Source organism: Anguilla anguilla, chromosome 8, assembly GCF_013347855.1.
Source record: "Anguilla anguilla isolate fAngAng1 chromosome 8, fAngAng1.pri, whole genome shotgun sequence".
Classification (NCBI taxonomy): domain Eukaryota; kingdom Metazoa; phylum Chordata; class Actinopteri; order Anguilliformes; family Anguillidae; genus Anguilla; species Anguilla anguilla.
The window spans coordinates 17678854-17706341 of NC_049208.1; the positions used below are offsets into that span (position 1 = coordinate 17678854).

The 27488-nt window shown below is 44.1% G+C and overlaps 1 protein-coding gene across 15 annotated transcripts in view; it reads right to left on the bottom strand.

Moving 5' to 3' along the window:
- LOC118234757 (receptor-type tyrosine-protein phosphatase mu-like) overlaps positions 1–27488 on the bottom strand; it is a 179887-nt gene that overhangs the window by 134447 nt on the left and 17952 nt on the right. For all 15 annotated transcript variants that reach the window (XM_035431556.1, XM_035431567.1, XM_035431555.1 and 12 more), the window contains exon 2: positions 8272–8394. In XM_035431556.1, coding sequence (XP_035287447.1) covers positions 8272–8394 — 123 coding nt within the window. The remainder of the gene's footprint in view (positions 1–8271; positions 8395–27488) is intronic.

Here is a 27488-nt window from a genome sequence, read left to right on the forward strand (position 1 = left end):
CACCAAAACCCGAGCACGACAAGCAGGAACCAGACGAGCAGGTCAACTGACAGCAACAATACGGCCGACAGTTTCGTCAGGACCGTCTGTCAGGTAGGGGAGTCCCAGCTGGGCTTTGATTGAATTACCCCGCATTTGTTTGGGCAGAATAAATGGGGTGGCGTTTAACTGGCCAGCATATGTGCTGATAGGCTTTGTAATCAAATTCCCTGTGGCTGCGGTGCTAGAGAATCCTCCCCCTCTCTGAAGGACAGCCAGCTTTAAACGGCTGCCATACAAATATCTTACCTCGCGCTCGCACGTCACCATTGATCACGTCTTATTTCATCTCCAGAGATGAACTTTAACACTTGCTGCCAGTCATCTTTGCTATCGAGGCGTCTCTTTTTTGCAGCCTGGCACTCTAACAGAGCAATAAAACTTGGTTAACTCGCACCATAACTTCAGCCCTTGCTCTAGACATGAATCTATTGATTATCCTCCACAACTCACCTCAACTACCAAATGTCACTTTCTCCAAGATTGGAAATGTTTTCTTTTGAAACACCTTCTGAAATATATATATATATATATATATATATATATATATATATATATATATATTATATATATATATATATATATATATATATGACTGACATCGTTTGTTCACATTCTCACAGCAAGAATGTTAAACCATCATGGGCCGAAATTTGAAAATATGACCCAATGAACGGATTCAGAGGAACTGTAGGCCAGCCATTTTGACCTGAACTGATGTTTTCATCCAAGATGATGGATGCTTTACTGCCCACACATTTATCCCGTTAAGACAATAAGAGCAGTGTTGCATGTATATGCAAAAGGGTACTCTTGCTCCGGTAAGCTTACTTACTTAGGTGTGTTCCACAAGGACTCAATCTTCTCAGGAGAACCACGTTCTGAGTTTATCACTTTTTCAATTAGCTACTGAGGGGAAAAATCTGACTCCAACCATGTTTTCCAAAATGGCTGCCAATGACAGTAAGGCTGACAGGGTTCCGCAGGGGCCAGCCCTACGCGTGCAGCTTCAGCTGGGAAATTTGGGCAACGGGGCGTATGTGCCGGCACCCAGTGTGGCTTAACACCAGCAAATCAGCCAAGCCAAGCTTGCAATCAGGCTGGGACTGAGGGATAAACAAGGGGTGTTCGCTAATCTTGAATAGCAATTAAGTGGGGAGCTTTGGAGAGCACGCGGAAGCTTCGGAGAGCTTGGGGGGGGGGGGGGGCTTTGGTGAGTGGGGAGAGACGGGTCTGCACTGACCCGACCTCCCTTCTGACATTAAGCACAGCATCTGGATTCTTCTCCCCCATATGTCTCAATTCATTTTTCATCTCCACACTTGGTTCTTGAAAAGTGGGCAGGTGGGGTACAAATCATATTCACAATCACGGAGAAAGGCCTGAGACGCCACCATGCACTGGCTGTTCCCAAATTGCCGTCACCGCCCCTGTCCCTAATGAATGATGTCCAAGGGGGCCTTATGGACGGCAGGCCGGTCTCAGCTCCCTGGTAGGGATAATAAGATCATTCATATGCAAGGCCCAGTCTGTCCATTTGGAGACAGCAGAAGGAGGGCGTAATTCAGAAGAGTCCGCTCGGTCTGCGGGTCCCAGCCAAGCCAAACCAGCAGCAGCATTAATATAATGACGCATAATCCCCTTACCAACCAAATGAGGCAATTTTTTTTTAAAATGTGAAACGTGCCATTTCCAAAATGGCCAGATTAGCAAACCCACGTGCAAGCCAGCAGACATCTGTGCAGTCCATTGACCATGGAGGAGCTTGGCAAAGACCCCATGTTCTTCCTCATAGTGCAGAAATAAAAGATGTTTGCCTGGTGGAAGCACACTGTTTCCTGACCTGCTGAGACACAATGCAGTCTCGCAGTAGCGATATAATAACCAGTGAGTCCCAATTACTCCCACCCCCTGGCATGGGTGGTGAATGTGGACAGCATGTGGTTCAGAGGTTAGAGCAGACTGCAGAGCTGATGGCTATGGCTTTGAATTCCAGGGAGAATTCCTGCCATTGTACCCAGCAGTCATAATACCCTTTACCACCAGTCAAAGTGTGGATTTACGCACGGGGCAGGATATGCACAAGGCAAGCGATCGCAAGGCAAGAGGTTATGGGCAGAGGAAATCACATGACATTGTCATTGTGATGTCATTTCCCCTGACCCCACCGTTCCTGGAGCTGTTCCTTTTTCGCTACACCAAACTCTTCCCAAGAGGTCCAGCTCTGCTCAGGCGAATACAATAATGCTCTAGCTGTAGTTTGAGGGAAGGCAGGTGGGTAGGGGGTGAGAGGGTAGGGGGGTATTTTGGTTTCCACAGTTGTGGCACTTTGCTGACTTCTACACTCCTGCAGATGTAATGGAGGTTAACCCCCTGCCTGCATCCATCCATGTAAACAAAGTCCATCCACAAGGGCCTGGGGAGCACAGCTCAGAGCCCTGACACATCGACCGAGAGGCAATCATTCGACCCGGTCATGGGAAACAAACCGGGGGTCAGACTTCAGGTCCGTTTTATTGGTCACAGCTGCTCACAGGTTGAAGGGGGTGCAGACATTTTTTTCTTCCTTTTATCTAACCTCTCATTTGCTGGAAAGATCTATGCACTCTGCTGAAAATATCTAGTATTGCTCAAACAAGTATGGAGGGTTATGAGAGAGAGTTTCTGGAAGACGTCCGAACTGTTAAATTTCATTGAATTTTGCGGTGCGTTGGTTGTGAGCGGTAGTTTCCTCATGTCAACACATGTATTTCCAAACTTCTGCACACTCCTGGGTCACATCTATGACCGGGTATATTCCCAATTAATTAATGGACAGTGCCCCTACTGAAATTTCACGGCGTGTCCCGAGATGTGGATGGCCATGTCTGGTCATTTATACCAAGTGTCTGGACATGAACACCTTCATGCACAAAATCATGTCTGTTGTCCAACACAGAACTGTGATTTCTGACACGGACACATGCTGCACATGGCAGGAAATGTGCATCCGCCCCGTAAATGCACCTTTTCATGCAGTTTTTATATTGTACATAAAGGCACATAACTCTCTCCTGTCAGTTCAAAAGCTATCCATTTGTCGCTTTTTTTAAAATTCTGCTTGGACTAAGTAACTTTTAACGGAAAAACACTTCCGACTTGCTTACGATTTGGCTTTTACGCAAGGAAGGAATACACATTCTTACCCAGCAGGGATCTCAAAGAACACAGCAAATCACTTGCTTTCCTGAGCCAGTACCCACTTACGTTTGATCTCTGACCTTATTCTTCATTCGTGTTCTTCGTATTAGCAAAAGGAAACTCTCAAACATGGTAATAGTTCTCCATCCCCCTGCTGTGCAATGGAAAATGGGAAAATATATTTTTTGCCTGAGCAAGGTACAGAGAAATAATTACTGTAAGGCATCACTGAATTGCTGATAAAAATATTGTATTTATGAAAGTGCAAATGAAAGTATCGTGTTTCATAATTTATGAAAGTATTGTGAATCAGGGAAATTGTCTTCCAAAACAGTTAGACCTGTACAGTACTATAATCTAACTGCACGGTGCATTGGATTTAGCTTTCTGTAATGAGTACAAGCAAGGCATTTCCCTTTCTAGATCATATTTTGCCCTTTAATTCGCCAAACGCCAGACTCCTCGCATTTTGTTAGAAAAGGAAGAAAGTAACACTTGTTTCAATTTGTCACTCAAAGACTGGGACACAGCATATTGTGTTTAGACCTGAATAGTCATAACAGTAATATGTTTACCAAATATCTGACTGAACACATTTCCATCCAAATGGCTCAAACAGCAGGTTTAATGCAGTAACTGGCTCTTCTGAAAGTATAATTTATTTAACACAAAAGATTGTTCTCATGTGTTGCAGCAACATGCTGAGCAGATGCCACACATACGTACAGATTCTCTGATCTTCACGGTATGTGGATTGTACCATACATTTGGCACACATGAGATGAGTCTTCCACATAATGTAAAGGTCAGCCAATCACAGGCTAGCACACCATCTTCACAGCATGACTGCCTAAAACACAACTCCTTTCTTGTGCATTTTTATCAAGCGCACATATACAGTATTACGTTAGATGAACATCAGAAGAACTACAACTACTGTATACAGAATTTTGACAAGATAGCAAAAATCTGTGCATACAAAAAGCCAGTTTTTTTTCCCTTGGTAGTATTCAAGAGTACTTTCTAAACACTGTGAATCACTCTAGACATCAGCTGGCAGAGAGGGAAAGAGCTCCCTTATGCTAATAATCACATTTTAAACTTATTCCCTTTCACACAAAGTGATACTTGTCAGCTTAATGTGTGAAGGGGGATTATTAAGTCAAAGCAAATGCATGCACTGCTCTATCTTTCCCTCTTCTCAGGCAAAAACATTACTGCCCTCTTTCAAGGAACACACTCATAAACCTCTGTATTGCAACTGCAATTTAAAAAATACTTTCTGGAACATGATTATATAGTTATTTGATCATTATGCATCTTGCTACAATATTAAGTGGAAATGGAAAATGGTATTGGAATGCTCTAAAAAAGGGCATTCTTTTGTACAACACTCTTTTCGGCTTTTAATTAGTCACTTGTTAGCACTACTTGCAGACACCTGCAAGTAGTGCTAACAATATTTAATAGAGAACATGAAACTGAGCATTTAAATTCCCTGATCAAACTGGTCTGTAATGTGCTAATAATTTGATGAAGTTGGAGAGCCCTTTCCAATTTAAGGCCTTAAGTTAGCAGAATCTAAACAAGGGCATATTTTGCAATTCAAAAAACACAAAAAAAAAACGATTTTCCCAACAGGTTCACGTGACTTCTAAGGTATGAGCTGATGGGCTAGCTAATATTCAAGAACACAGCATGTCATGCATTTGCCTCACCATAGTAAATAACTACAGCAGAGTAAGTAATATTCGCCGCCACAGAAGCCATCATAGAAAATTCCATGTCTGCTGCACCTACTGCAAAAACACTGGGGGGAAAATCGGCCTAGTCCTGCTGGTAAAATTGGGGTGCCTTTTCAAAAGTGCAGGCGAATGTAAGGCATTCAGAGCCCATGGCCTCTGATCGTTCGGGCTTACCCACAAACCGCACCCTCTCACAGCCTTACCTCTGGCTATTTAGGCCAGCTTACGGTGCTCAACTGCATCTTGATTGCCGTGTCAGAGGAGGTAGAAGCCCAGCAAACGCGGCAAGACTAACCGCCTCCGATTCGAGCTACTGGAGGAAAAAACGCCGGGCTCCCTGCAGAGAAACATGGGCCCCCGGGGAGAAAGCAGCATTACATTTTCATGCAAATGTCTCTCCCCGGGCAGAAACGTCCTGCTAGAGAGATGAATTAAGCCGCAGAGGCAGTCCGAGCTGATGGGTCACCGCCCGCCGCCAAACCGGCTTTAACCCCAACGCCCTCCGCATGCACCAACATAAATCAACTCCGGAGAAAAGTAAACACCTCTCCTCCGACTCTGGCAGGTCATTTCTCTCGGTTGCCGGCGCAGGCCGCTTAAAATTAGCAATTTCTCCCTAATTAATTGTGATTCTGTCACCGGGGGCAGCCGCAATCCATCGGCAACTCTGGCCTCCGCGTGATTAGGCGTCAGATTTAAGAGGAAAACAATATTCATTAGCGCGGAGCATTACCTTTTGTTGTAATGTGGGGGAAAAAAGTGCTTTTCCATTAGTCTAATTCCTTGGGTGCTGTCAGCGCAAACCTGCAATATCTCTCCATTTCTCATCAAATGAAAAGCGATCAATGGAACATTAAGGCTACAAATTGTACAGCAGATACAGAATGCGGGGGGAGAAAAAACATTTTAATGGATTTCAATACCCTGGCAATGGAAAGAATTCTTTAATTAAAGAGGACCGAAGAGTGTTTTGCGACTCAATTCATTCTGCCACCTTTGTATAGGTTTGCATTACAGCCAGTGAGGATGAGAAAGCTTCTATTACAGTAGATTTAAAACACTGTCAATGTTTATGCAACTAACAAAACAGCAAACATCTGAATTTATACAGTATTTGTACTGCTCCAATATTATTAAGCGAAGTACAGTGATCTTTCATGGAATAATCTGGCATAACAAATTCTGTTTTTTCAGCCGACATATAGCATCTATAGACGCTATCATTACCATAGCATTTTATTAAATATCACAATACTAATATTTATTATTCTTCAAACACACCACCGTTTCCCTTAATCCCTCATGCAATTTATTTCTGACATGAAATAAAATTCAAATTAAAGAAATTAGAAATGTGTGAAATTGTTTCTAATAAACCCGCTACATGAATATTAGACAAATATTGGTATCCAAAAACCCACAGATGACTGCATATATCTTTTGTCCAGCCCCTTTAAGACTATAATTCATTGTCAAGATTTTATACAGGCGACTAATTTCATCACTGTCATCATTTTACTTTTGTGTCAATTTGGAACCTAAAGTTAAGTTCCGCATTTTGCGAAAAGCCTAGGATTTTAAAACAAACCCTGGCACAATAGGCTATTTTAGTGCACACATCAAGCCAATGGCCCTTACAAAGCTGATTCTAAAAAGGCTGGTCTATCTTACCTTTTGACACCTTTGCTGGGTCTTATTTTTCATTAGAACACTTGGTGGCTTTTAAGTTCAGCTGTAGTATATTGGAAGATTAGATTCTTTTTAAAAAAACTAAAAAAAACAAGAAGAATTGAACCTGTGGAAACCACCTACAGCAATGTTTCACTGGCTGTAACTCTGAGGGTTTCTAATGAGAGGAAAGTAATTATGCGAGTGCAGTGGTCAGAAAGAACAGAGTGTGTGAATCAATTTCCTGGAGGCAAATGAAATGTTTCTTCCAAGCTCACTGCTTTAAAACTGCCATGTGTCGGGCCACCCCTCCCTACCCCCACCCCCAACCAGCACATGACAACAGGAATTTCCTCCATTTTACATTCACATTACAGGCATTTAGCAGACGGTCTTATCCAGAAAGACCTGGAGCTTGCAGCTTGCATTATTTTACACAAAATCCATTAATACAGCTGGATATTTACAGACGTAATTGAGGTTGAGTACTTTACTCAAGGACACAGTGGAAGTGCCCCATTCAGATAATCTAACACACAACTTTGGAGTAGCATGCCAGGTTCCTCAGCCATTTTGCTACATAGCCTACAACATCACAAGTCTTGTGTAAACAGAGCGGAGAATCTATTGTTATCATAAGCGCTTCTCAATTTTCGGATCAGTGAGACGATTAACTCGCTGTTCAACAGCCAGCACAGAGGGCTGAAAGTCTTCGGGTGATTGAAAAGGGGGCGATGCCACTTCCCATAGCAGACCTCATTAAATGGCTGCAAATGCAGTAGGCAAACACAGGCTTAAAAGCACAAAGACTTTATATAGGAGCAACATCATAAGTAAGGTTCTAGCTTGAGCAGCACAATTGGACAGTGAGATGACGTTGTGTCTGTGACAGTGTACTGGCCAATAATTCCATTTAAATGAGCGCTTGTGTTGACTACACAGTATTTTCCCATCTTTGCTGGTGCAATGCCTGTTACAATGAGCCCCAACTCTAACATACAGTCATCCAATGTGCCCTTAGTATTGTTTTAAATGGTCTTTTGAGTGACTACGTTCTACTTAGGCATTTGTAATTGTGAAAGAGGGTTGTTAATCGAAATTTTATTAAAAACGTTATGTTTAATTTATATTGTTACACAATGCCCATCCATGTCAGCTAATGTCTTTTTAAAAACCACTTATGTAAATGATAAACCTTTGTAAATATCTTGGGTGTGCTGCTGAATTTTAAAAAAATCTGTGAAATGTCAATGTTCTGGCAACCGGCACACACAGTTCTTTGGTGTGCAGGTTGACAGCCAATGACAGAAAGCTTGCTGTCTCACTGGGGCCACTCTGTATCACATCTTTAATGGGTACTGATTACTTCCATGAACTCACTCATTGAGATTATGGTCCACCTGGAAGGCTGTAGAGAGAGTTGGCCTGGACAATGGAGACCCAGTAAAACTGATAATAAATAAATTATGTGCTGACCCGATCGAGCAGTCTGAAACATGGGCACCATTACACACTCTGTATGACCTGACCAATGTTACACACTCAGCAGAAGTGATAGCAAAGCCTTTTTTCTGATTGGCCACTATTTCATTGCCACCACCCCCAAGCTCCACGCCCCCTTAAAACAAATGCAACAAACCTGTGGGTATCCAGGGGTCAGTGGAGGGCTTCTCCACGGTGTTGAGTTGCTCCCAGTCTAGGTCATCCTCTTTGCCTTGGCTGTACCCGCATGCCGTGTAGGAGTTCTCAAAGTCACAGTCGCCTACGACAAAAAGAGACAAATGATACAGTCACACATTTCTGAACGACGTCTGCAAAAAAAAGCACAAAATGCAAAAATCATTCGCCGCATACATCAGCATTCATAGACCCATCTGTTTCACAAAGGGATCTATTTAAGGGAAATAGATTCTGAACCATTATTACAATACACACGGTACCACATTCATTACTGTCTCTAGAAAGGCGTGTATCCTCTGTCACCGTGACAAGTACAAACTGACTAAACTCCATCATCATAACACATTAGGTCTCAACTGCACCATCAACTATAAATTGAATTCCCTTCCAGCCCACTTTTCATGGTAAACCTCCGTGCTGCGCAGCACACACCCACCCATAATCTTTCTTCAGATTCCCAGTTCTGAACATCTGATATTATGACAAAACCCTGTGCTCCGAAACAGAGGAGGAACAGATTAATCCAAAACTCTGACGCAAAACTTCCACTCAGTTTCCAGCCGGCACTTCTTCAATCACACTTCAATCACACCAGCGGGTTTCTAATAAGTACAAGATGGCAATTATTATTTCAGCTTTTTTTTACAATAAGGCTGATTGTATTAGGCACCAGTATTTTGTAGAGTAGAGTTCTTGCACTTTTTATAATTCTAGGCATTTAATGGTCTCTGGGTTTTTTGACAACTCCTAGAAATCTGTCCCATGATCCTTCTGTCAAAATGCAGGCCCCTGAACACTATCCTTGCTAATCCTTGCACTTTCTGAATGAAAGAAATGAATCGGAGTAGTACTACAAAAGAAGAAAACATAAGGAAGGTTTATACAGAATCTACAAAATGTTTTTTTTTTTTTTTATCCAATTTTTAAGGACCACGGACTGAATTTTCTGGAAGGTACATTTTGAACTACCAAATGGAATGTAAATAATGTACTTTCATGTATAGCCATGCCCATTTGCTCACCTGCAGTGTGAGGGAGATAGCATACCCTTTCCTGGCATGGCTGTCTCAGCAATGCTGGTCTGCCCTACAGTTACGCGCCCCCGATATGACAGCCAGCCCTCGGAAAGTCACATGGTCATTTCTGTGAGGGACTCTTGATTGTGTGCCAGGGAAATGTAGGAACGCGTGTCAGTGGATGCTCACAGGCAATTCACACTCCGACCAGAGCTGACACGCATTCAGCTGACTTTGGCCAGTCGAAATGAACAAGCTGTCAGCAGCCTAATGGTTCTATTACCCAGAAGGGCTTAGACTGTCAACCCGCAGATAAATGTAACCTGCACCGGGCTAATGCATTACATCAATAATAGTATTACAAATAAGTTTGTAACTCCGTAATATAATGCATTTAGTTGTTTCATCACACTGTTTTTACACTGTTACATTTCAGAAATACAGATGTGCTAACATTACTTTAAAACAGCGTAATAACTTACCAGTGAGGTGTTATTCCTGAAGCTATACATAAAAAGCAGGCAGAGCAGCACATTTCCTGGTATTTTAGCATACAGTTAAAAGGAAGTACGTTGTGCAATAATTGGGCATCTCTGTGCTTACCATTTAGCTAACATCAGTACAGAACTTTTCTGAAGAGACTTTTGGAGCTCGGAGTGCACAAAAAGAAAGAAGGATAAAAATGGCAGAGATAATAATGCAGCTGATGTTTGCATATTTTAAGCCTGGGAATACGTGCACTAATTCAAATGAGCTGGAGAGAGGGCAAATTTTAAAGCACAATGCAATTTGTGTCTATTACCCAGAGGATACATTTCTGTTGTTTCACCAGAATCTGATCTCAAATCTTATAAAAGTACTCGAACTGCACACACAACAATACGGTTGGCTGCTAATGATTAATTTCAGGCAGCACCACAGTGCTAAGATAACTTCGAGATTACTTGCTAGTATTTTAATCAAGTGAGAACTTTGTGAAAAAAGGACATTTAATAAAAGAATTGATGGGTCTCAGCTGGAGAGTCCAGCGAAAGCACTATTCCAAACACGGCAGGATCTGAACCTGAATCTAGACCATGTCAGTGCCAACTGTGGCCAGGAGTCCTGCAGAACGGTATGGTACCACCCAGACACAATAGCTTTCAATCTGAAACATTTTCATGCAACGGGGCATATGCAATTGGGATGTATGCAGGGGGGGCATATGCAGTGGGATGTATGCAGGGGGGGCATATGCAGTGGGATGTATGCCAGGGGGGCATATGCAGTGGGATGTATGCCAGGGGGGCATATGCAGTGGGATGTATGCCAGGGGGGCATATGCAGTGGGATGTATGCAGGGGGGGCATATGCAATGGGATGTATGCAGGGGGGGCATATGCAATGGGATGTATGCAGTGGGGGCATGTGCATTGAGATGTATGTACTGAAGGGCATATGCATTGGGAGCATGCAGTGGGGCATGTATGCAGAGGGGGCGTAGGTAGAGGGGGGCATATGTACAGGAAGGGCATTTTCAGTGGGGGGAATATGCAGAGGGGGGAATATGTAGAGGGGGGGGTGCAGTGGGAGGGGGTGTATGTAGAGGGGGGCGTGTGCAGTGGGAGGGGGCATATGTAGAGGGGGGCATGTGCAGTGGGGGGCATATAAAGTGCGGCTAATGCAGTGGGGTGCAGGCAGCATGCACTTCAGAGACCCGTCTGCTCTAGTCTGCACCAGTATGCCCTGTCCACAACCTCCCAGAGGACACTGCAGCAATAAGATGGACTGAAAAACATGACTCAGCATTTCCAAACTGGAGGGAAAGCAATTATAGGACAGAAATTGGTTAAAAAAGAAACACTGATAATGAAATGTAATTTTTAAAATTGCTACTGCAGATTTAGTTCTTCTATTTTAAGAGCAAATGATCCAGCTGATAATTTAACTCCAATATTGAATGTTGCAAATCTACATACTGTTATTTTGTTAGGTCATTTATGAGCAAAAATTGATATTTTTCATTACATAAAACCAGAAAGGTCACCAGCAATGAACAAGACTTCAAAGAATGTAAATTCAAGAATATAGATATGAACAGGAAAAGCCATATACACTTCAGGTAGTTTTAAAAATGGAATGTTCAGCTATTTAATAATTCATATATCATTTGAGTAACATTCTATTGATGAAAGGGTCATTTAATGGGCCATTTTTTGCTTTGGTGGCTCTCAATACGCAAAACATTGTTCGCCTCAATAACCATTTTTTTTTCTGGTAAGAAGTAAACGACACGCAACATCGCACACACAAATGCTTTTTTACACCACTGATTAATATCAAGCGCGGTTTCCAGGGGGTTTAGATGGTAATTTTTCTTTCTTTCTTTTTATTTTTTATTTTGAAACACAACAGGCTGCACAACTTCAGGGGCAGAAGTAACTTAGCAAAGATGCTGCGTAAATCAATCACGACTCTCAGGGGGTTGCTGTCCTGGGGATAGAGACTTTATCTCCCTCACTGCCATCTCTTCGGTGTTATAGGCCCGCCTCGCCTCGACGGGATAAAGTGGCTTTTTATTAGCATTTGATATTAAAATCGATTGCATCTGGAAGGAGCGTGCGGCGCACTCCGGCTCACTAGCGCAGCGGATTCTTTATTCATTACGAGCACCAATCGCGAGAGATCTTATCTTGCGCTGATATAATCGGCTTTGCTCTAACCTGTTCCGTTAATGCTAAAGAAAGCGTAGTGCTTCAGAGGTGAGATGTCGGAGAAGGGAAGAGTTTAAATAAGATACGTACTCCAACTCAACGAGCTGTTCTTCCTCGCTAATTGGAAACGCTTCCGTTAGTTTCATTTTAATAATTACCCACGAACGAAGGGACAGGTTTAAGTCGCTGCTCTGTTATCTACACAAGCAGACGCAGTCACGGGCGTCACGCGGAGCATATCCACAAATCGCGAGTTATTTCTCGCAACTCCCGGGGTTAAGATTACTGCACTGCACGATTACATCACCACAAGGGAAATGTAAACACACATTTATTCTTCATTTGGATATTTGGGGGATTTTATGTTGATACATTCCCCTGCTGATATTAAGAAAAATGAGTTTCAGTAAAAAATAAAAAAACTCTCCAGAGAAGATCTGAGGAGCTTGTGAGTTTAAAATATGTATGTTTTTCTTCTTTCCTGTTCTAACAGTAGCTCATTTAAACCTTAAGATATGTGTGCAATGAAAATTCGAACAGGAATTTACTATCAGCTCTATATACGTTTTAAGAATTCAAGCCTGCTCCATAACCAAATCAAGCTGGATAAAATCAGCAAAACCTCCCACCCCACTCATTGCTCCAGTTTTCTCAATGCCAGAACGGTGTTCAGTCACTGTAGTACATGGACTAAAGTGCTGGCGGTACAGATGGAACACAGCATGCTGTTGAGAACTGCCAGACAGATCAAACCCTTCTTGCTGATATTTCTTTGGTTTGTGTTGTTTTCTTTGACCAAGTAACATGCCCTACAAAGATTAGAGATCAATAAGTCAACAGATTCCTCCAGGGTTGGCGATGCCTGAGACAGTGCCCCTGATGAAAAACGAGGGATACACAGTCCACCGAAATACACTGGCAGTGTAAAACCACCTTTTGGGGCCCTGCATTTTAGCGAAAGGTTGAACTGTGACAATCAAATACTTTAAAAGCACAGGTGGGTCAGGTTTAAGCCTGTTTGTGGAGAAGGACACACAATAAAACAATCTTCAACCAATCTATAATAACAGCACACACCTTCGCTAGAGGCAGCTTTTCAATACCAGTCTCTGGTAAACACTACATCTAAACAACGTTGACAGCAGCGTTAATTGATTCCAATACAAAACGCAGGGAGACACTGAGATATTTCACTCCACATAAATTGGTCTAAAAGAAGGTACTTCAAGTCTAAACCACCACAATCGTCAACATGATCAATAGTCACTCAAACATCATGCTTTTGCTTTCAATAAAAGAAAATAGAAAAAAACCAAACACAAAGGTGAGGCTGGTACAGGATATATGTTATACATTATTTCTTGTTGTCACCTTCATGGGAATGCACAGTGGGGTCTTTATATTCTGACACGCTGTGTGTGCATTCAGAAGAAATCTATCCATCTTTTTTCAACAGTGAGCCCATGGCCAGGATCAATATCACCCCCTCCCCACCTCAATGCTGGAACCAATTCCTCTTAAAGATTTTCAGGTCAAACTTGAAAGGCCTTTTGTTATTGCACCTGCTTACAAAAGTAAACTTTCAGCATGACAGACAATGTGGATACTGTGTTAAGTTTGCACTTGTGAAAACTACATGCGTGAGATAGTGCATGCGAGTTCAGGCAGGCTGACTTAATGAACGGGTTTAATACTGCAGTTGGCATGGGTTTTCCACACATTAATATCACCTTTGTGTCAGCAACAGCAGTGTACCGGCACTATTAAACCAATAGTGAGTACACCAGTATTCAGGCCCAAAATAATTTAGCCAGTGTTCAGTTAGAATTTGATGCTTGCAAAATCCCATCAATGTATACATGTTTTCCTTGCACAAGGAAAACTCTATGAAAATGTTCCCTATGAAGCATTTGCTTCATATGTGCATCCTATTCACGCAGTACTTGGTTCCGTTCCGCAAGCTCTGAGAGGTTGCCTCAGAGCCTCTGTTCGTTGCTGGCTTTGGTTACCCAAAATGGTCAGGCAAGTTGGTCATCAAGTTTGAAACAGAGAAAATCTCTGGGAGAGCGTTTCTCAAGTGGAAGGGCCAGTCCTGAGAGAAGATATTGTGCAGTCAGGTAGAACCGAAGCCACGAGGATTCTGGGTAAACCAAAGTCAGACCCCCAGACTGAGGGAATACTGGGTCAAGACTGACACTGAAACACAGTGAGGCACAGTGAGACAAACACAATGTCAGTGAAGAGTAGGCTTATCACAGTGTTACCATTTTGACACCTGTGTTACTTCCCTCTAAAAGACTGTCAATAGTACTAAAACTTCCCTTTAATCTGATTAGCCTCAACCAGTTTTAATAAAATTTCCCACAATTTGAATTATCAATTGGCAGTTAAACAGACAGCTTCTACCAGTGTGGGCTTGTGCACCATATGCCACTGAAAACTGCGACAAGCTTAGTGAAGACCAACACTAAGGCCACCAGAACACCACATTCGTAAAGACCTATATCAAGACCACCGAACACAATGTCAGTAAAGACCAACACTGAAACAGTGAGACCAGCAGAAAGAAGCAGGGGAATTCAATCCCAGCTGCTCAACCAAAGTAAAGAAGAAAACCTCAGAACCTCACATAGTGTCCCTAGTTTGGATCTCAGTTATTTAAAAAAAACATGCACACCTGTACAGTGTATCTTTTGGAATTTAGTCTTCAATTGTCCTCAGTCTAAAACAATGATAGCACAAGCAGATTTCTCTGTAATGGGCTATTCAGCAGATATCATAGTCGCAGGACCTCTTCTTACCCCTCTGCCAATTCAGCAATTACCAGCCCTCCACCAAAACCTGTCTCCACCGGTCTGGAAACCACAAGTGCACCTTCTGTTCAATCGGCCATCGATGGTGCCGCTTGTTTTAATGAACACCTTGTCTTCTCCTGTCCCTCAGGACAGAAACCACAAAGCAATCTCAGGTAATTTAAAACCAATGTCTGCTATCTCCTCTCAGCCACTGTGAGGTGGAGCTTAAACCGCACCGCCGAAAACCATTTGGGACCGCTGGGCCATTCCGGCCGACCTTATTTCACTTATCTACCGGGCGCGCCTGCCAGGGCCTGTCTCCGCGGTGGACTGCGTGCATGCTCGCTGTCTGCTTGAGGGCTCTGAACTTTCAGGAAGGGATTTCAACAGTCAATCTCAATATCATTACCAATCACAGCATGTTGCTGTCTCCCATTGATTCGGGTGGGAATAAAGACGCTTGGAGAGAGACTTCCATGGATAATCCGTCTCGCTGGCCGAGCAGTTTGTCAGCTATGTACTGCACCACAAACACTCCAGCATGTTGGGGCCTGGAAATAAGAACCAGACAAGAGATTCCTGTGGGGATTATCCAGCTATCTCCATTTTGATACATTTACGACACCACCTCTGAAAGATGTCGATACCGCACTTCAGGATTTCTTCAGAAGCGCTCTATACGATCCTCTGTAGCCACAAGGACAGGTCTAGTCCGGAAAGAACAGCTAATATACACACTGTTTGGATTTCACTTACCAGTAGGGTTAGCAGATGCCTGGATTGGATTGGAACGCCCCATTTTTAAAATATTTGTAGCCTATGGTTTGTGGTCCCGCCCAGACAACACACATGTCCAGCCTGAATAACGGATTCACATTTGACTGCAAGTTTGTAAAGAATTTCTTCTGTCTCCAGTTTTTTACCCCCCATTCTGACAGCAACCCCCTTCTCCCCCTGTTGTTCACCTCCAGTTTAGTCAAATTCTAAATCACACACGCTTACTTGTCAGATGCTCTCAACAAGGTCTAGTTACAGAGGTCAAGTTTAGCGTTTTATTTATTTATACAACTAAATATTCACTGAAGTAAAACTTTAGCACGATAATCCATTTGAGAATTGAGTACGCAATCATTCAGTCGCATACAAAGTTCCCAAGCTAAAATTATCCTCTGATCTGTCTAATCTATATACTCAGACTGAAGGAGCGTTTTTGCGTCAAGTGCCCTGTGACTTTTCTGTAATCAGATAAGTCTTTGACACTGGAAAACCAAGGGCTACTTAGTGTGACTAGATATGTGCTTGGTACTATACAGATCAAACATCTTCCTTGGGGTCATTTACAAACACTTAGTAACAGACAAAACAAAAAAGATCTCAAGCTCAAATTATAATTGGCAGTTTAAAAAAACAAAAATGTTTCCCAAAGAAAAGCAACTTGTTGCATCTGAATCCTCACCATTCCAGGGCACGTTGGCTTAAGCTGCAAGCTTCCCTCAGATGCCCCATGGCAAATAGAACTTGGTCCTGCGATTTGTGTGGGATTATGAGGGTGAGTCACAGATAGTACTGGGACACACCACACACCCAGCAAAACCGGGCCCACAAGCCTGTCCCACCAGCCCCAGGAGACGGGCAAAGAAGAGCGGCGGCTCAATTAGGCTCCCCTCCGGAGAGACCAGAAACAGCCCGTAGAGTGACAGCGAAAGAGTAGCGTCATGCCCCACTCCGCTACGCGATCCTCGTCCTGCTTCAGAGCGTAAGCAAACACGGCAACAGCGTGCGAACAAACACGGTGGCAGGAAAATAACGTCAGGCCCGTCCATGAATGAAATTTTTCTAAAAAAATCTGATAGAAACCTTTTCAGCGAACTTGCCATGCGTCACCCGTGACTATAAAACTGTCAACAAATATGAGCGATGTCCTCACAGATTAACCGATGCGGGAAGAATGAGATTCGCTGTGTAAACTGCTGGAGATACGTGGGACGTCAGAGCCCGATGTAATGGGCTCCTGAATACAGTTAAGGAGACGTGAGCCGTGACAGCCGGCCGTCCTCCTTTAAACGCGCTCGATGATGATAGACGACCACCCGCAGATGTTTTGTTTCGCCGCGGCATCTTTTGCCAGGCTCATAAAGAACTTCCGCTTCATGATTATGCTAAATCCATCTCCATTTTTACAACCTGACACCCTGCAATCAAGATGCATCTTGGGTCCGTCGGATAGAGGTCCCTCTGTAAGTCTGCTCTGAGCGCGGCGGCACGCGGCGGCAGCTACATCTGATGGCACATAATGGGCCGCTGTGTGGACACTGCGTAGTGACCGTGCACTGGCAAACTGAATGGGCATTTTGTTACTGCAGAGGCAGATATTTTATAATAGCAGCCATTAATAACATGGTTAGGCAACCATGTGTTAATAAGTATCCTAATGTAAGAACTAATGACAGTGTGTTCAGGTGTTGCCTCGTGTTTCGCTTTTCTAAAGTGTGAGTATATTTTGTACAGTGATAGTGTGCTGTAGCCTATATATTTGCCAAAATGAATATATGTTATGGTATAGATGTGCTGACAGTGTAAATGTTAAGTAGATTCCCTGCTTATTAAATACTAGTAAACACTAGATGATATAGCCCCAGGTATGAGCCTTAGGTATGTAATGCATACTGACACCTTAGAGTTGTAAAGCAAGGGTTTTCATCCTTTTCCATCCCATTTCTGACCCAGGAATACCCACAGACTCAAAGGCATCCAGGGAACCCCCTTCATAGGTTAAAAGGGGTTATATTTAAAAAGAAAAGATATGTTCCCAAATCAATGTATAGTCATCGCAAATCAGGTTCGGCCAGAGACCCCCTACAGTACCTTCATGGACCCCCCTGTTGGAAACCCAGGTTTTATAGCGATGCTGATTATTACACATTGTGTGGTGACTGCATGTTGAATCATATCTTTTTTTGTGTGGTAACGCTACATTACTTGTGACATGTGACAACTTTTTCAAGAAAGCACATGTCGACATTCATTTACTACCAAGCTACCGATTAGCCAACCTTATTTTAAGAGATGGCCTTGTTTCAAATAGAGAGCTACACTTCTTTCCATGTTTGCTCCATTTGCTTGTTCGAAGTCAGACTCTAACATGCTAGTAGCAGAAACCTTAGCAAAAACACATTGCAAACATTGGATAACTGCCCAGTGGCAAATCCATTACTCTTTTCATGTTCTTTTCAGGTATTACTTCCATTTTGCAATGAGACTCCAGTAAAATATGGAACAAATAGACTGGGTATTTTTCTAATGAATATCCCTTGCAAATTTAATAAATCATATTTTCAATAAATAAACATTGAAAATACTTCCAAGCCTCAAATTTAACATCTCTCTGACATGATACAACAAACAATAATATTACATACCCTGGGTAAGAAACACAATGGCCTGTTCTATCGCAAAATAAATTCCTGTAAAAGTGGTTGATTGGGTGCATAAAGCATATGCAATTTCCCAGAAAATCAAATCGACTTGCATGCAGTTGGTGTGTCTAAATCAACAAATTCCTTCAGGGTAATATTGCAAATAAATAGAAATTATTCTTTCATCTAATAAAATATAAATGATAATAAACATTGCTAGCTCAACTATAAAGTTATTTTATAAACACTGGTTTCAACCTCCACCTACATCAATAATACTAGATTTTTGTTGAGACGGTCTCACATGTCCTCTCCAGTAAGTCATTCACGTTGACGTGTAGTTAATGCTCCTCTTTACTTTGTCCCCACACCCGCTGTGCACAGTAAGAAATGTGCAGGCATACAGTCTGCAGCTGTGCTCCAGACCCCACTCAGAGCCAAACAAATGTTGGCGTTCACGGTCTCGGTGCAGATCACAGGACACTGGAACGCGGCGTGTGGTCGCAGCCTCCCGCCTGTGAGGAATGGGGAATTATTCCGACAGCTCCAACGGATGTCTTAGCCTTATTTCAGCCTGCCGTGAAACACACAGATTAACTTCAGTCCCATCATGGCTTCTCTCCACCACAGAACTCCTGTAGCCTGGGGCTGGACTCAAAGATATCTTAATAAGAAAAACACAAACTTCAGTTACTCACAGAAAACAGCCACAGCATATTAATTCATAGCAGAGGAAGGCACAGTCGGCCCGTGAATATAAGAGTTACATTATGAAACAGACTGCACTTTGCACTCCACTCTGTGCAGTATAGTGACGGGTAGAACCGACATGGGGGAAGATGAGGAGGGGGCAGGAGGGATGGGTGGGTTGGGGTAGGCCCCGCTTTGAGCAAAAGGAGAAGCCAGTCTGTGATGATGGGGAGCCCAAGACACCCCACCTCCTCTTTCTCTCTCTCATTGTACCCCCCTCTCCCACCCCCCCTCCTGCTCTACTCCTCTTCTATACGCCCCCCCCCCCCCCCCCCCCCACATAAACACACAGCTCCCCACCTCAGAGTGGAAGATCTTGCTTCCCTCGTCTTGCAATCCAAGAAAACCAACTAAAGTCAACATGCCAGAAAAATCCGCCAAACGACTAAAAGAGGACTGAAAAATAATGAAAAAAGCTCTTCTCTCCCAGCTGTACTCAGATATTTTTCCCTCTCTTCCCCACGTTCTCTGTGTGCCAACTAGTCAAACAAAAAAGCCACAACACCAGAAAACGGCTCTGTCGAGAATTCCTCTGCATACGAGAGATGATTGCATTTGATCTTGCAAAACATGGAGGAAATCAAGAGCATTCCAGGGCCCTGGTTTTTTTTTTTTTGCTTTTTTTTAAATCCGGAGTGAGCGTTGGCTGTTGTGTGGAAGAGGGCGATTAATTTGAGTTAGAACTTTGTGGCCTGATACAGGGGAAGTCGCTTGTGTCCTTTGTTTGTTGACAGTCTAGCAGGAAAAAAAAAAAGGTAGGACAGTCCCTCCTTAAGAGAGAAATTGCATGTATGTTGCAAAAACGTGGCAGAATTGATGCACAGAAATCTTCCAACACACGCCCAGGTGCGGTCTACACAGCAGTGTTCTACAAAACAAACTAAGGATAGTTTTTAATCAACTTAATGCAATTTTCAAACAAAAATCCACAGATGTCTGAATGCATGTAGCCAAGTTAACTGTTCTGAGCACATGAGATGGATGGCAGAGCAGTTTAACAGTTAAAGATCTGGGCTGGTTCTTTATCGCTGAATCGCTTCATTAAATATCCATCAATATGACGGGATTGCATGTAAAAGAATGTTGTGTGTAACTCGCTCTGGATAGCTGCCTGCTAAACGGTAAAATGAAATGCAATGTCACAGAAAGAAGAAGAAAAGTATTGTGAGAGTACGGAGGTGAAGTGGGGTCCGGAGATCACAGCCAAGGCCTGTGGGGAAGGGTCAGTGCCAATCTCTCAGAGTTCTTCCGTCAGGCGTGGCGGTGAAGGTTTTAATCCTGCTGGGGGCTCTCGGAGGGCTCTGTCCAATCTTTCCTCTCCGAACGCGGGAGCCTCTGTCTCGCAGCTGACCCACATAAATCCGCTGCCTAAAATACCAGGAGAAGCTCAGGGTTGGGGGTTGGCTCTAATGCCTCTGTCTTTGAGGATCCGGGGGGACCCCGAACCCCTTTTTTTAACGACTGTGGCAGATGCTGACAGCACTCCGAATGTGACAACGGGAGATCTGGGGGCCCACAGACCCCACTGTCACTGTGACTGGAGCCCTCTATCACCCAGCTATGCTCTTGCTAGGCTTTGATATCAGAGTCAGAAGAGTGGGTTCACGGTATGACTTTAGCATTCCGCACAAGTCTTTAGTGATTTTTAGAGCTGGTTTGACCTTGTCTTGAATAGAATATGCTGTTAGCCATGAATGCAGTCAGATATTCAAGACCCAGACCTTTTAGTTTTGCATTCTTCCAAGTTTTACCTTACTCGACTTGAAAATACCAAATTAAGTATCGTACATGATATGTACTCTGTTGTGAGAAATCCTGTAGGTGTATTTGCAAAGGAATCATAATAAATAGCCAGGATTTATTTAATATAACACATCCATATAAAGGCATTCAAACTGTCACAAACTCAAAAATTTGGAGAACACAGACAGACATTGTGTTTATTTTCCCACAATCCCTTGCTGGTAGACAGAGGTCCCCACGGGTAAGGACAGATTCTGGCATACCGTACAATATAAAATTCTAAAATATCAATTCTTATTTTCAGACAGACATAGTTTTTGGTGGGGACAATAAAACATTCACTGTGAACTCAGGGGGGACTCCACCGTTTCAAAGAGTAAAGCCTGGTGCATAAAACTGAACATCACATCAGATTACACTTCAGATTCAAAAGGCAATGTGGGTTTAACAACTTCCTGCACAACAAAAGGATGTACAAACCACTTAGTGCACTCAGGCCACGTTAACATTTTTCATTATTAATTTCAATTACTGGAAGATAGCTCTTGACCTACTTTCCAAAGGACAGATTTTATAGAAATAACTGCCCACCCCAGTTTTCTATAGAAAAAAACTGTCCACACAAGTAGACCACTCTATTACATCACAAGCTGAATTTTGCTCCTTTCGGTACCTGCAAAAAATCTAGTAAATTATCATTGTTTTCCATCGTACAGAATTATGAGTAAATCCATGGGTATTATCTTGAAGACTGGTCATTTTGAGAACACGATTTATGCAGGTCAACCAGCACTCTGATATATAAGGCATTGTACGCCTTCTTTTTCATTTCAGGAGAACGAAAAGAAAACCGATCCGGGTAGATAAATTCAACCGAATTTCAGCACACAGCAAAAACAAGTGTTTGCATGATACACTTGGAAGTTTATAAACCATCCCAGCAATATTTAACCCAGTTAAATAATACAGAGATTAGCCATTGTTGATCAATTCAGGAAAGCCTATTCATAAGAGATAAAACTAGAGCTTTGCGAGGATTATTTCTACTATTAAACGTATCCCCGCAGAAAGCAGCGTTTGCTTGTGTGAACACATTTCTAAGAATTTAAAACAGCGATCACCGGATTAACACCTGAACAGCACTGGATTAGCAAGATGAGAGAGAGGGTTCCGTTCACTGTGACAGGGTTGGCTCACACAATACAATTCCAAAAAATCCAAAGATCCAGTGACAGCAGAGTGTACAACCCGATCCTGGTGAACTATGTAGAAGCCTGCAAAATGTAGGCTATTGATAGTAAAACAAAAAAACCAAGAAGAAGTCTCACAAATGCCGATCCAATTATTTCATTTAAAATATTTCTCTGCAATGGATTTGGTTCAGGCATTACAAACTATTGCGCATGACTTTCTGATTTTCTCATTATGGTACTTTGGAGTCTGGTGTTTTTAACAGCATTACATACCGACTGTGTTCACTGATCAGTCTGCCATAAACATATAAGACAATAAAAAGAGCCACATATTATAATGTGAAATGCTTTGCCATTAAGGCACTGGTAATAAAATAAGGAAGCCTAATTAGCTGTTGGCTTCCCGTTGTATTTCCTGTCCCAGACTACATTTAGCAGGTTACAAACAACCCACTTACACAGCTGGACATTTACCGAAGCAGGTCACGTTAAATGCCTTGCTGAACGGTACAACGCCAGTGTCCCACGCGAGAATCAGACTAGCAACCTCACGAGCTCAGTTCACTGACCATTATATGACACTATCATCATTGCACCCCACAACACGATTCACCTCCACAGCAACAAATCCAGGTAACGTTCAGGAATCACCTGGCTGTGGACCACATCAACCGCTCATCAGCGCCCATCTACTCCACTCCTTCACATCACCGCTGTGATCACTCTCTGCTTTTTCTGTCCAACAGATCCAGACAGCTGGGTCTCATTTCCACAAACATGGCGCGCACTGAAAAGCCCATTCAGCTAAAATCTCACATGAACCATGCAGGACAAACAGGCCATCAAGGAGGCCCTCTAGAGGCAAACGGGCAGGTAGCGGTACAGTTCTCATGCAGCACCACAAGCACCAGATGTCTGCAGACTGAGAGCTCTTCTTTTCATTATTCTCCATGCACACACACACACACACACACACACACAGAAATGAAGTGGCCCAAATCTGATTTGTTAGCCAACATGTGACACCAATCAGATTTTTTCTGAGCTGTGTGAACTCAAAAATCAGATTTTTCCATATCGGATTCAGGGCGCTTCCATATGTGGTCCTAGATCGGATGCGTATCTGATCTGTGGCCATGCAACCGCTGTGAGAACTGTCTGGATGGAATGCATGAGGTCATTTTAACGTCGCACTTCACTGCGCAGGCGCACATCGCTGTCATCAACGTTTTTAGTTGTTAATGCGCGCATGCGGGTTCTTTCATGGCAGAGGTCTGTGCACGCCTACGTCAGATATGCGTCACTTACGAACATGAGCGTGAACAGTCAGTCAACGCAAAAAGATCAGATCCGAGAAAGAAATCGGAATTGAGCATTCATGTGAACTTAATCTGCGACATCCACTGCTCAGGGCTGACTTGGGTCGACTTGGATGGGGAAGCAGTGAGATATGAGCTGTATCCCAACATCTGCTGAGGACACAAAGAAATAAAATTTATGAAGGAATAAAAGTAGCCTACATGTTCAGACTGCCCGCAGCCAGGGCCATTCGACTGCACTCAGTAAATGGCTGCTTTATGGCTATCCCCACAGAATGTCGCTGACTGAAGATTACCCTTCATATATTTCACACCAGTGTCTGAATACGATACGTGTGACAAATTCTGCTTTCTTTCAAATCAGACCTATTTTGACCATAGGGTACCTGATCATTAGGAGTCATTAACTAAAATATCCAATAATTGTTCATATTTAAAGGAAAAGTACACATTCGGATGCTTTTTGACATTGTTATAGTTTTTGTGTATGAATTTGATTCGCCTACAAAGTGTTGTGCATGATGAAGGATTTTAGACACAGTACAAACAAAAGTTAATGATGAGCAGTCAGCTTCGTAATGGCTGCTATATGGCATTTGGGGTTTATGGCCTAAAGCAAGTAAATACACTTCAAGTAACTCCAAAACAGCTTGTACAGCAATGTTATGTTTCCAGAGGCTGCACATATGAACACATTAATTTTATAGTGTTTGTTCAAAATTAGAAACATAAATATCGAATTTTACATAACACCACTACTTCTTTCCTTGAGCGCAGTGGTCTCTGGTTGCATGCACAATAGGATAGGAAATAATTTCAATAAAGGATTAAATGTCATTTTTTGAAGAATAATAGGATAATACACCTGTGCCTCTGGAAGAAAAATGTCATTGTACAAGATGCTTTGGAGTTACTTTAAGTGTGTTTTCTCGCTTTAGATCGTGAAACCCCAAATACCTGTCATGTTGAAGCCAGCAGGTCATCACAACATTCTGGAAATATCAAAAACATCCTTCATCGTACACAAAACCTGCCCGGGCGAGTTGTAAACACAAAAATATTAAATGGCTTAATAAAACTTCAGAAAGTGAACCACCCTTTTACGCACACAAAGGCAAACACGCACACACACGCACAGGCAAAAACACGCGCACCCACACACACACACACACACATACACACACAGTTCACAAAGAAGATAAGGCAATAAACCCCAGCAACTCAAAGTCATGAAAAAGCATCTTCTCTCTCATTTAATTTAATGTGTGGGCACTTCGCTCTTTAGATATGACTTCTGCATATCTCACCCATGACATGCAGAGCACAGCACAAAGCAGCTTTGCTCTGCTGCTAATTATGTCCATAAGCATATTTCAGCGACCTCTTTGTGCTTACATAATTGCCATTTAGTCAAACAAACACCACCAGTGGAAATAATCTGATTATTTCAGAGGGACTGAGCATTAATTAAGGCTTCCCCTAATTAGTCGCCATCACGTTTGCTGCGTTTTGAGGGTGTCACGGCTGACAGCTGACTGACTGTGACTGCGCAACAGCTTGTGACACGTGCACTCGGAGTGTCGTGCCCGGGGGGGGGGGGGGGGGGGGGGGGGAGCATGTCAGAGCGTCCTGATTGGAGCGCCAAGGAGGGGAATCAAACCTGACAGCTCCGGTGGGACGAGGAGCTCGAACCAGCCGCTAACTCCTCCCGCGGATTAGGGAGCCATTCAGCCCCCGTTCAGGAGGAGGGGACGCTATGGAGCTAAAGAAGGACCGCCCTGTTGCTGAACTCCGCGGCAGAATCCCTGTAATTCAGACTCCACAACTGCGCTGATTGCTCAAACGGCCTGACTGACAGGCGAACAGAAGGCTCGCGCGCCGGCGGTCGTGCCTGTGATCTCGCGGCATGCGACCGGAGCCGTCGAGGCATGTCCTGCCGCCCGTCCGACCCCGCGGCGGCTCGAGCGCCACGCCCGGCTCGCGTCGCAACACGATCCGCCGGGCGGGGCCACGGGGGAGCCGTTTGCCCGGTGTTCTCCGCGAGGGTCCGGCGCGCCGCTACATACATGTAGCGCACATCAAAGCCCTGACTGCAGAAATCAGGAGAGAAGCTTAGGGGCAGGAGACAGAGTTACCCAAACTATTTCATTCCCTGCTTTTAATAGCCGTTTGACATTCTGAAGCGCTAACGTGGCCACGCGCCCTGCCCCCCCCCCACGACGCGCGAACACACGCCCCGCGCCGGGCAGGCAGAGCCGTGGACAGGTCCACTCTACAGCCCCCTCCAGCAGCCCCCCCACCACCGGCCAATAACAGCCAGAGGCTCCCCTTTGAAAAGGCCGGCTGGTGAAAGACAACACTGAAGGCCTCCCCAGTCACTGCGCCCTCTAACCCCACTGGCCTACCGGCCCTGATCTGCTTTACCCGCTTTATCTGTTTTACCAACTGTACCGACACTACCTAATTTACCCACTGCGCCGCCTTTACCTGCTGTACCCACATTGCCCATTTTACCCACTGTACCCATTTTACCCATTTTACCAACTGTACACACTTTACTTCACCCTCTTTATCCGCTTTACCGGTTTTACCTGCTGCACCCACTCTGCCTGTCCATTTCAGCCCTCCTGGGCATCTGTGAGTCCCACAGGTAGAATGTTCACTAAGAGGGTGCCATCACTTTCCCAAGCAAATCCCTACCACCCCAGCCCTGCACTGCCCCTCCTGGCAAACGCAGGTCACCTGCTCGCCCTTCAGGGGCGTACAGCGAGCGAGACGGTCATTCCTGCCAGCATCAGACCCCTTCTGACAGACCCTTCCGTCCAAACATCATTTCCTGGCAGACCTAATGGCAGGCCCTGAGAAAAGCAGGCTCGGACGCCGGCTGAGATCGCTTCAGTGAATCCTAAGGTCCAGCGGAGGGAGGCCGTCTGAAGCTCGCTCCCTTGATCCCCGCTGACTTCCCTCTTCTCTCTGATTACACTCCTTCCAAGGGCAAAGCCACAGCGGAAAGTTCACTTTGTTCATCTTTTTTCGGGACAACAAGCGCAGGAACGGATACGGAGGGGGAAAAAAAGCCTGCCATCACCATAAATAAACACTAATTGGTAGCTAATTTTCTTAGTTCTTGCCTCGCCGATTCATTGCCCTCGGGCTACCATGAATAATTCATAAAAACGTGGCGTGCGGCTTTATGTGGAAAGCTACGCGGCAATACATTCATTATGCTATCACTCCCAGTAATTCTAGGCACTAATGGCTAGTATTAGAATAATATGCAAATTGGCCATTCTTTTTTGTCCCTCTCTCCCTCCTCCTCTCTCGCCGGGGTGCTGCTTGGCAGGCAGCGGATCTTGCGGGCTGAGCCGGGCTGTCAGAGGAGAGCGACTGCAGAAAATCTCCCCGTTCGCCAACCGCCAAAGGGAAGAAAAGGAGAGATGCGTTCGCTCACAGAGCGGCTCGATCTCGTGTGGACTGATGCTCGTGAGCGAGAGACAAAGTACAATACCGAGGGCCGGGCTCGCTAGGTGCTGCCTTAGACTTACTCCTGGGACAAAGCCAGCCTTCAGAAATGGAGGGAACACACACTGTGTCCCATATTAATCTGACTGGGGTTCAGGTCTTAAAACGTCTTCAAATTTAAATGTGCGCCATGCGCCCCCCAGAGAATAAATCTCTCTACACGCTCAAACTAAACTGACATTACTCTCACTTTCAAGTTCATACCTGCAATTCCAGTTGAGCTACTGTACGAGAATTTGTCATTCAAAGCAGTCATATTCATATCTGAACTTCAACTTAATTCCCAATTGGCATGGATTCAGCAGAAGCAACCCCCATGCCTTCCTTTAAAGCGTGTGCAGCGCACTCACAGAAGAGCTGCGTTTGAGATTTACCTATCAAATGTCATTTGTGTCCCGCAGCTAGTTTGCAGTGTTCACATGTGTCATGCATTGGTGCTTATTAGGGTAGTAAAGGCGGTTTTGTCAGGGAGGTGGCAAAGCGTATGGCTTGAGGTGCTTTTTCGTCACATGGGGAGGGGTACCCCGGCTCCCCCTGCCATCCCTCTGTTGGCGGGTCAGGCGACAGCGGGCGAGCCTGAAATGTCAGCGGATGCGAGAGCCGCTAAATGGCGGAAAGCGCCTGGCCGCGGTGTCAGCCCACCCATGTGCTCCCTGTCGCCCTAGATTTTTGTCACCAGGGCCGAGATGCGCGGGGTTTCTCACAGAGCGCGCGGGTTCTGCAGAGTGC